This window comes from Hemibagrus wyckioides, linkage group LG17, assembly GCF_019097595.1.
Source record: "Hemibagrus wyckioides isolate EC202008001 linkage group LG17, SWU_Hwy_1.0, whole genome shotgun sequence".
Taxonomy (NCBI): Eukaryota; Metazoa; Chordata; class Actinopteri; order Siluriformes; family Bagridae; genus Hemibagrus; species Hemibagrus wyckioides.
In genome coordinates, this window is record NC_080726.1 from 25216488 (window position 1) to 25228204 (window position 11717).

An 11717-nucleotide genomic window follows, 5' to 3' on the forward strand; every position below is an offset into this window, starting at 1 on the left:
AATGTGAACATTTTTGAGGAGCAACTTTGAAGGACTTTTCAGAAAACCCATGCAAAAAGTCATAGTTAAGGCTAAGTTGAAGTTTTTATGTTCACCTTGAAAACTTTAAAAACTTTAGCCTTAACAATACTTTTTGTTTGGGTTTTATAAATTAGCACCTGAAAGACTAAAAAAGACTAGAATAATGAATTAAATAGTAAAAATTATTTTGAATATTCTAGGCGTATTTTGTTTCCAATTACAGTATAATTATCTTGTGATTTGGCAGTTCCTATTTTGTTGATGACAAATTACACAAAAAGTAATTGAAATATTTGTTTTAAAGAGAAATAAAAGAGTGGTAGCAGTCCCTCTGGAAGTGAATCCGGAGAAAAGCAGTTTTGCTCATTTCAGCTAATTTCATGGTAAATTAGCACTAGTTTTACCCACAGGTGTAGTTTATACTCACATCCTCCACTACAGTGGTAGAAATTCAGGAAGGTCACCAAGTCTAACCACCCACTCAGAGTTGGCATCTGTCTGTTCAGCCACCTGCCGCTACACAAAAAGCTGCCATAATTGCCTTAATTGCTGTTGGCACTGACGGCATTTAGGGAGTGTGAGAGCCAAACCGGAAGAGGCAGCCATCTTGGCCCTGAGTGCATGGGTCAGTAGCACATTGTTGACATTGTTGAGTTGGTGTTGGGCGGTTTCCTTCATGTCGGGTGATTTTAGGTCATTGTGTGTGTGTGTGTGTGTGTGTCTGTGTTTATTGCTAATACACTTGGACAGACTGTTCCCCTTCAGCATTAGAAACATGCTGAGACTTTTCCATTTCTCTATTTGCTCTGTGTGTGTGTGTTTGTGTTTGTGTGTCTGTGTGTGTGTGTGTGTGTGTGTGTTTTGTACGTTTACCTGCTTGTATCTTTACTTTAAGGTGTGACACTCGTGAATGGAATGTGAGTGTGACCCTCGAGCATGCCAGAGCATGATGGGAAAATAACTGTGCTATTAACACCCTGTAGGCTTCACAGCACCATGGTAACCATGCACTTCCTCTTTCTCTCTCTCCCTCTCTCTCTCTCTCTCTCTCTCTCTCTTCTGTCTCTCTGTCTCTTTCACAGCATGTCTCTAGTTTTCATCAATTAGAGATAGAGACTGAAATGTTAATTGTGTGCAACAGGGAGCTAATTAGGATAGATAGATAGATAGATAGATAGATAGATAGATAGATAGATAGATAGATAGATAGATAGATAGATAGATAGATAGATAGATAGATAGATAGACAGATATGCACACACACACACACACACACACACATATTTGTCATTACCTGGGTCAAAATCAGACGCGATCGCCTTTCAGTTTTCTCTCTCTCTCTCTCTCTCTCTCTCTCTCTCTCTCTCTCTCTCTCTCTCTCTCTCTCTGTCTAATCCATCCATCTTTTAAGCTTTCTGCCTTCATGATTGTGCTGTTTTTCAATTTGTCTCTATTTACCAAAACACTCCCTCTCTCACTAATTCTCTCTTCCACCTTAGTCTCTTTCACTCTCTCTCTTTCTCTCTCTCTATTCATCTTTTCACATCCCACTATCTATCACTCCTTCTCTCCATCTGCCTACTTCCTCCTATTGTTCTCCCATCCATCTGTTTCTTTATGGATCATCTCTGCATCTCCATCCCTTCCTGCAAGCACTTTTAATTCTTATGTCATCATTCATATTCCTCTCTCTCTCTCTCTCTCTCTCTCTCTCTCTCTGTTTGTCTGTTTGTCATTCTTTCTTTCTGGTTTCTTCTCTTTTCCTCTTCATCCCACTGTAAATGCTGTAAACATAAAAGGGACACTTGTTTTGAGCTCTCTTCATCCCTTTCTCCACCTTCCCTCCTCTTCTCTTCTTTCTGTTTATTTCTTATTTGTTTTCTATTCATTTATTTGTTGTAATTGTTTGTCTTTTAATTTGCTCTGGCAACATTGTTAAAACAGTCATGCCAAAAAAGCTCACTGTGAACTTGAACTTTGTTTCGACTTTGTGTTGTAAAGAATAGTGATTTAAGAATCTCTCTCTCTCTGTCTCTCTCTCTCTGTCTCTCTCTCTCTCTCTCTCTCTCTCTCTCTCTCTCTCTGTCTCGCTCTCTCTCTCAGATAAAAAGAACAAAATTTGTGAGAATCTCCAACGAGTGGCAGTTGCTATGCTACGGACGATTTAGTAGCTAGTGCTCAGCGCTTAGCGCTCTGCTTAGGATCCAGAGTGAACACACACACACACACACAAACAAACAAACAAACACACACACACACACACACACACACAGTTGGTGACGTGAGTTCATCTGCATTGTCTATAATAAGCATTAATGGTATTTTTTCACACAGTAGTTTTTTTTTCAGTTCTCTGTCATAATCCCCTCTGGAGACAGAGATAAGAGTCAGTAATGTGTCTCTCTGTGTGTCTCTCTGATGTGAGCTGCTGTTTTATGACAGGGATAAGTTCCTGTCCATGAATCTTTAGATATTTTAACACTCTTATCATTAGAGTGGCATAGCTCTGAGAAACTGAGAAAATAAGCAACAAGAAACTAAAGAATGAGAAAACATGAGTGTGGAGTGAAGTGACAGTGATGAAGGCTGGACCTCATCATCATGTGCAGTGTCTCTCTACAGGAATGTGTAGAAATCGAGCTGGAAGACATGATTCCTGCCCAAATCTGACATTAGTTTGTACAAAAAAAGGTGAAATCTTTGATTAGACCTTAGTCCATGATTTAAAATTGTTGAAATGATTGTGTTGGATTTCAACATATATAATAAACATATATAATCACCATGGCAACCACTGCTGATAAAGTCACAGAGAGGTCAGTGGTGACGTTTATGGCTACACGATTTTTCATTACATTTATTTGATTTTCCACCTTTATTGTCTGGACTGGTCTGAGATCTGACCATGGACCTGTGATTGATGGGTCAGACTATCCTAAAATCGGGGGATGGGGGAGGTGGGGTTACTGAGACAGACGTAATGAAAACAACACCAAGCGTTACACAATCGATCAATACAGCAGCTCATGGCAGTATTAGATACATGGATAAGAGAGAGAGAGAGACAGAGAGAGAGAGAGAGAGAATGAGAAACAGAGAGAGAGAGAGAGAGAGAGAGACAGTAAAAATTTAAGGAAGTATTTAATTTCACTTACCCGTCTTTTTCCAGTCCTTCACCCGTCTCACTCAGCACCTGTCTAGCTTTTTGTGGTTTCTCGTTTGGAACAGACTGCTCAAACCACAGGTGTGAATACACACACACACTCTCTCTCACACACACACACACACACACACACATAGAAACCATGCTGTTTGTAAAGTTCTGGAATCCTTTGAAGAACTAATTAGTTCTGAAACTAAAGACTTCATAACTTCAAAACCACCTTTAATGACACATAAAATCTTCTAAAGTGACATGATAAACACATTTAGATGATAAAGTTAATGGATGTTGAAGAACTACACAGTTCCTGAACTCACCAATATGGAAAAAGGGTTAGGGTTAGGGCTAGGGTTAAAAATCAAACAGCATCTTAGAAAGTCCCTGGAACCAGATCACTAGAATTAAACTCACTCTTGGATCATGGGTTCCTGAACAGGGCACTGTGATGGAAATACACTGTGTGATTACTGCTAATGGACCTCATGTGGGTGGAGCTAATGACACTGCTAATGGAGATCATGTGGGTGGAGCTAATGACACTGCTAATGGAGATCATGTGGGTGGAGCTACTGACACTGCTAATGGAGATCATGTGGGTGGAGCTACTGACACTGCTAATGGAGATCATGTGGGTGGAGCTACTGACACTGCTAATGGAGATCATGTGGGTGGAGCTACTGACACTGCTAATGGAGATCATGTGGGTGGAGCTACTGACACTGCTAATGATCATGTGGGTGGAGCTACTGACACTGGAGCTACTGACACATACATGATCATGTGGGTGCTGATTGGAAACATGGTTAGTTAGAGTTAGGCTGTAATGATAAAAATTAATCATTTTATATATTCATGCAATTATTTATTATTTTGTTGCAGCTGTTTGTTTTAATTGTGTGTGTGTGTATGTGTGTGTGTGTGTATGTGTGTGAGAGAGAGAGAGAGAGAAGTGTATCTGATCTTTAACCTCCATCTGAGTGGAAGTGTGTATGTTATATTGTGTGCATTCAACCATCAGAGATTTCCATATAGACGTGTTTGCCTTAGTATATGAGCTGCATATACTGCTTACACACACACACACACACACACACACACACACTATTTATAGAACCAAAATGGACTCAGAAAGTGTGCAGTGAAAAGATTTGTTTAAAAAAAGCATATTTGGACTTGTGTATTATTTCATTATTCTAATTGTTTTACTTTGTAGTTATAAATACTTTATACAAAATCTATAAATATCTATAAATAAAAATTCATTATACTGATTATATTGGGTCTGAAATGTGTATGCTTAAAATGATTGTTCTTTCATTTAGTAATGAAAATATTGAATGATTTTGTGGTTAAACTGGAAAATTGTATTACACTCTTTTTAATTGTTAATTTAATTATTTCCTTATTTTGACACTGAAATAATTGTATTAATTTATTATTATATATTAGATAGTTTTATTTTGTGAAAATATTCTGTAGGTATTATTAATTAATTTAGTTATATATTTATTTACAGCTAAAATGTTTATTTACAGTACAGTGTTTATTGTGCAGTTTTTATTAATTTATGTTTTTGTTAGTCTTGAATTTATGAATGTATTTATGAATGACTGATTAGAATGAAATCTATAAGAAACGATTTCTTTTATTCACAATTTATTCAATTTAATGATTATAAAACCTTTATATTCCCAAAAAGTGTGTGTGTGTGTGTGTGTGTGTGTCTGGGGGGGTGGGGTTTGTGGTCACAGACATGACAGGGTCAGAGTGTGACATACCACCTGCATCCCTCAATCTCTCTCTCTCTCTCTCTCTCTCTCTCTTACTCTTCTTTCTGCCTCTGACAGGTTCTGTTGTGGAAATAATGCAGTGTGTGTTAGTGTCTGTGTCTGTATGTGTGTGTGTGTGTCAGTGGGTGGTGGCTGCTCCAGAGAGATGACCCATTTCCTCTTTGGTCTCCCGAGCCCTATTGACACACTCAGACACACACACGCACACACACACAAACACACACGCTCACGCACACACCCTCTCACTTGTGAGTGAAACAGCGCGTGTGTGTTGTTACGTGTGAACTTGGTGCGCTGTCCACAACTTTCAGTTGTCCTCTCTCTTCTCAGAATGTCACAGTAAGTCCTTCCTGATTTTTCAGTCTATATTTGTTACACCCCTTGTTTTTCTTCTTCTTTGTGCTCTCTGTGTAGATATGTGTGTGTGTGTGTGTGTGCACATGCATATCCTCATGAACTAACAGAACTTCATTGTGTATGACAGACGTGTGTCAAATTCAATAAGGAAGCAAATTAACCACACTGGCTAACTGATGTACAGTAGTTGGGTTGCCAGGTCCTCGGTTTCATACTTTCAAAACTTCATTTTGTCTCTGGATTATTAGCTTTGGAATTTGGTTGATTTTCTCTACAAAAGCAAGTTCAATTTAACCACAAGAACAGCTTCAATATAAAAGTTGAATTTGCAAAAAAAGTAATGGACTAAGAATATTTGTAAAATATTAAATAATATATATATGAGATATTTGCGTCTGAATCTGCACAGGCTCTGTAAGGAAATGGAGTGTGGAAAATGAAACCAAACACACACACACACACACATACACACACACAGAATTTTAAGGGTGCTTATGGGTGTGACCAAGGTGAAAACCAGGGTAAAGGTATTAACCTCAACAAACCAGTTCTACTTCCATCATCATCTCCGCCTGCTTTGTGCTTGCCTGCGTGCATGTGTGTCTGTGTGTGTGTGTGTGTCTGTGTGTGTCTGTGTGTGTGTTTATGAGGAACTGGTCACAAATGTGCGATCCTGGCTTTGGTGTTATAATAATTACCTCTAAGTCATCTTGTTGTGCAACTGTGTTTATGAAGACGGTAAAATGTTTAGTCCCCTCAGTGAGCTGTGTGTGTGTGTGTGTATATGTATGTGTGTGTGTGTGTGTGTGTGTGTGTATGATTAGTGATACTTGTGTGATTAATGCTTGAGAATGTCTTTGTGAGGGGAAACCCACTGAAGTTTCACACTAACATTAATAATAACGATAAATAATAAATAACTATAAACAGTTAGAGGACATTAATAATTTATACATTAAGGATAATGACCATTGTGTGTGTGTGTGTTTATATGTTTGAGTGTGTTTGCAAGGATTAAAACTGAAAAAAACACATAGCTATGAATAAATAAATAAATAAATAAATAAAACACTTAGTGCGGAAAAGTCATTTATTCACTAAGGGTAATGACCATAATGACCTCCAAGTCATCTTGTTATGGATCTGTACTTATGAGGACATTAGGAGAATGTCTAATAGCAAAGGATATGTTTTTATTTCATTATATGTTGTTTTGTTGTGTGTGCGTGTGTGTGTGTGTGTGTGTGTGTCTGTGTTTGTGTGTGTGTTTGTGTGTGTGTCTGTGTTTGTGTGTGTGTTTGTGTGTGTGTGTGTGTGCGTTTGTGTGTGTGTGTGGGTGTGTGTGTGTGTTAGCATATAATTACTTGATTCTGCAGATACAGTGCAAATGCTGAATGCTGATTAAATTCTTTGTCAAATCAAAATGTACCGGAGCGAGTTCAAGTATCAACACGACTGTGTGTACGTGTCTGCTTCTTTTTTTTGTGTGTGTGTGTACGTATCTGCTTCTGTGTGTGTGTGTGTGTGTGTGTGTGTGTGTGAAAGTTTAATTTGTACTTTCCTCAGAAAATATGTATATTATATAATTTAGATTTGTTTGAATAACTTTGTTTGATTCAGACCACACACAGAGATCTTACACACACACACACACACACACACACAGAAGCAGGATCCAAGATCCCCATATGTTGCTTTGCTGAATAGCTTTAAGTATAAATCTTATTGTGTTGCTGATATTAACACAATACTGTTCATTTTTCGTCCACATGAAATAATTTGTCTAAATAAAAAAAAAACCTGGAATAAAATTAAATTTAGGATTTCAGCTTGTCTTTATCATGGGTGTGTCCACTAGGGAGCAGTGTGGCATGAACCAGGCCAGGAGACATGGGTCATCAGTCATTTTCACACAGGTGGTTTATGTTAATAAAAACACAACACATAAGGCTTGTTTTAATGATACACACTTTTCAAACACACACACTTCTGCTCTCTTTACCTTCTTATTGAAAGTGTGGTGACCGTATCAGCCGAGCCGACACCCGTGAGTAAGCAGATCCTCATTCCTTCACCTTGTTTTGTTCACCATCACCATTTTGTTCAATTTGTTCTTGAACTCTAAGTACCCGTTCAGCCAGGAAGGAGTTCGAGTTAAATCTATAATGAATTCAGACTTTACGCTGATTTATAAGTTGCTTAAAGCTTCACTAGTCTATAAAGAGTTGTAGAAAGGACATTTTTTCGCACACATCAGTGTCACCCAGATGAGGATGAGGTTGCCTTTTTAGTCTCAACATTTCTTCCTCATGCCGTCTCAGGGAGTTTTTCCTCGTCACCTTTGCCTCAGGCTTACTCATTAGGGATAAATATACATTTAATTTTAATTAGATTTGTGATTTATTTTTATATTTCTGTAAAGCTGCTTTGAGACAATGTCCATATTAAAAAACTCAATACAAATAAAATAGAACTGAATTGAATTCACTCTGAATCAGTAGCTCTACACCAGGGGTTGTCCAGTCTTATCCACAAAGGGTCAGTTTGGTGCAGGTTTTCTGCCAAACACACACACTCACACACACACACACACTCACATTCAGACGTTAATTTTATCTGTGTTAAAGTGTAAACATAAACATGAACACATGTTTTTGAAGGCATTCAGAAACATGACATTAACACGCTGATTAATGTGAACATCCTGCATGCTGATAAACAGCTGTGACTGGCTTTAATTTCACTGTTTAATGTGGTTGGGCTGAAATACAAACACACACTAGTGTGAAAATGAGTTCCGCTACATATACAGCGTGTGTACAGAGAGAGAGAGAGAGAGAGAGAGAGAGAGAGAGAGAAAGAGAAGGTTGAGGGCTTTAGGACCCTGGGCATTGGTGAACATCAGAGGCTTTTATTCTCTGAGTCGATGCAGTGAGTGAGAGAACGAGGGAGAGAGGAGGAGAGGAAGTGTGTGAGAGTCAATGCGCTGCCTGCACTCATTCAACACACACCGGAGACTGTGCGCGCGTGCTAGGGCGAATGTGTGTGTGAGTGTGTGTGTGTGTGTGTGCGCTTGAGACTCTGAAGTCTTTCGGTGTTTCGTCCTGAGCTCTGAGCAGGTGGGAATGACATGAACATCCAGGAGAAGAAGAGAGGGAGAGACCTGTAAGATCTCACACAAACAAACACACACACACACACACACACACACACACACACACACACACAGAGACCTGCAGACAATAAAAAAAGACACACCTGCAGATAACTTTGTGTGTGTTTGCAGATACAGAACACACACACATATGCACAAATGTTGACATCTGGACACAAGTGAGCAAGTGAGACAGGATGAAGGGACAGCCGCACACTCATCTGTCCTGCTGCATGTTCTCACTGCACTCGTTTATTTTTCAGACGAGGACAGCAAGTCTTCCTGAGAGCTGATGAACCTTCTGCGTCCTCACATGCCTTTCAGGTAGGACACTCATTCTTCTCTCTCTCTCTCTCTCTCTCTCTCTCTCTCTCTCTTTCTGACATGTTATCCATCACCTTCATCACCTTCTCTTTTATATCTCTTCTTCATGCAGTGTGTCTCGTCCTCTGTCCATCATTCCATCATTCTTCTCTTACACTTTCTCTGACTTGTCTCTGTCAGCTTCTTTCTTTTTTTTATCTCTTATCTTAACTTTCCACTCATCCCTTATGTCTGCCTTTCTCCTTTTCTTTATCTATAGCTATTTTCTCCTTCTTTATATCTCTCCAACACTTTATATTTCTCGCAAGATTTTTTCCTTCATCTTGGTTTTCTCTCTCTATCCCTTTCCTCCCTTCTTCCTCAGCTGATGCTTGATCATCCCTACATCTCTCTCTTCTCTTAATCTGTTTTTCTGCTATCCACTGTCATCCTGGAACCTTACTAAACTTTCTATATCTGTATTTAGCTGTATTTATCTCTCTCTGTCTCTGTTTCTCATCTCTCCATCCGTTCATCATACTTCATTCTGCAATTTGTTTATATCTGTCTTTCTATCATTTCTTTCTTCTACTGCTAATGTAAAATAAGACCCCCCTCTTTCTCTCTCTCTCTCTCTCTCTCTCTCTCTCTCTCTCTCTCTCTCTCTCTCTCTCTCTCTCTCTCTCTCTCTTTGAGTCGCAGAATGACTTTTGTTACCCAGCTCTTTATTTTCATCTCCTTTTTTCCGACCTCTCCACTTGTCTCTTTCTTTTTTCTTTCGTTATCTCTCCATCTTTAGTTTTTTCTTCCGGCGCTTTATCTGTATGTATTTCTTAATTCCTAAAGTTTTTGTTCTGTACTCTGTCTCTTTGTCCACACACACACACACACACACACACACACAAACCCACCTGTCCTGTGTCTTTTATTACATGCCACTTGCTGTAAGACCAGAACAAATGGGGAGAAAAGAGGAGAGAGAGAGAGAGAGAGACAGAGATGGAGTAGGGGAAGGGGAGGGAGGGGTGGTTAAAACAGCAACAGGTGCAGACAGAAAAGACAGACAGCTAGACAGACAGATAGATGGACAGATAGACAGATGGACAGACAGATAGATGAACCGATAGACAGATGGACAGACAGACAGATAGATGAACAAATAGATAGATGACACATTCCTGAGAACAGGTCCTACACATTCCATCATCTGAGTAATGCTGCACTCTGATTGGCTGAGAGCTGTGAGGATGATAACCTATAGCATCACAGAGAAGCTGCTGATCTGCTGATTAGAGATGATGTCATCTAAAGATTGTAGTAATTAACGCCATGTGCCGGAGGTGTGTGGTGTGTGAGTGTGTGATGGACTGCGATGTGTGAGATGAATGAATGAATGTCCAGTAAAACATGACTGTGGGTTAATAGAGGGTTATTGTGGGATCTGGCTGTACTTTTAATGTGTTTGTTTATATCTTACTGAGGACCAAATGCCCCCCTACTGCTAAATCCAGTGTGACTTTATACACCAGAACAAACCCAAAATATCAGAAATAAAACCACTTAACAAGCAAACTATAGACATCTGAATGTGTAAATAATTTATATATTCATTTACACATTAATTTATTTCTTATTATTTTTAATTAATTAACTATTTAATTAATTAATTACAAATGATAAAGTTTAAATTTTTATTTCAAGTCAAGTATCATTTTTACTGCATAATATTATAAACATAGCACAAAACTAATAAAATCAACATTTAAACAAATCAGTTTTAAATAAATTTAGTCAATATGAAAACAAAAGTACATTTATAGATAGAATTTTTAGCTAGCAGGAACAATTCTTTTCTCAGACATTTCAAGAATATTTGACATAAATTATGATAATCTCTCTCACTTTCTTGGGACATTTAATGAAATTAATATTCATACAGTGATAATGGGACATTTTTAACGTTCAGAACATTTCTGTACTGTCAGATTCATTACTCTGGGACAAAAAAATATCAGCGCTAAAGTGTGAACTGAAATCAGATCCTGATCTGATACCGGTGTCGTCATGGTAACTGAGCGACTTTGCAGATTTCTGTCAGATGAAGGTGGTGTGTTAACATCGCGAGTGGATTTATATGATGTTAAAAATGTTTAAATGGGTTAAATGTGAAAATGTGCTGAATCTGATCAGGGTCAGCGTGGTCAGGAGGTGTGTCAGAACGTTTAGGATGTGTTACGCTGCATCAGTGTCTCCATTTATTACAGTGTTATGTTAGCGTTTTGTGTTGTGCTACATGCTACATGCTACATGCTATGCTATGTGTAATCACAGCGTAAATGCCGTGGGGCTTTTTTTGAGTGAATTGTTGAAGATATAACACTGAAGTGTGTTGTGTTGAAGAGACGACATCGTCCCAGTTAAACTCACTTCAGGTATCCTACAGTCTATCCAACACACACATCAGTGTCACAAAGACAAGTGTGTGTGTGTATGTGTGTGTTTGTGGGTGTGTGTTCAAGCTACCATGTCTGGTTTGCATAAGATTTGTTTGGTGTGTGTGTGTGTGTGTGTGTGTTTTAATTCCAATGGAACTGCCAGGTTCCAATCAGGTTGTGAAAGGCTTTGATTAAAATGTCGCCTGGAGGATTTTGTTCTCTCTCTTTCTCTCTCTCTGTCTCTCTCTCTCTCTCTCTCTCTCGCTCTCACACACACACACACACACACACACACACACATTGCTCTCACCCCCAAACTTTACAAGGTGAATATCTAATCTAAGGAGAACCCCTTATGTAAGATTTCAGAGACACAAGTTGCAGTTGCAGTTTGTGTGTGTGTGTTTGTGTTAAGATGACAGATGTATTCTGTTCCCCATGGCCAAACCAATGATGAGTTTCTCAATAAATTGACTATGTTGATACACACACCC

General features: G+C 38.7%; 1 protein-coding gene across 7 annotated transcripts in view; it reads left to right on the top strand.

Annotated features, from left to right (window-relative positions):
- LOC131367872 (cGMP-dependent 3',5'-cyclic phosphodiesterase) overlaps nt 1-11717 on the top strand; it is a 221786-nt gene that overhangs the window by 43756 nt on the left and 166313 nt on the right. For 3 of the 7 annotated variants that reach the window (XM_058413487.1, XM_058413479.1, XM_058413485.1), the window contains exon 2: nt 8749-8809. In XM_058413487.1, the coding sequence (XP_058269470.1) occupies nt 8749-8809 (61 nt within the window). Of the gene's footprint in view, nt 1-5154; nt 5314-8254; nt 8497-8748; nt 8810-11717 lie in introns of those variants that run through there. The other 4 variants (XM_058413483.1, XM_058413480.1, XM_058413482.1 and 1 more) reach the window with 3 other exon arrangements.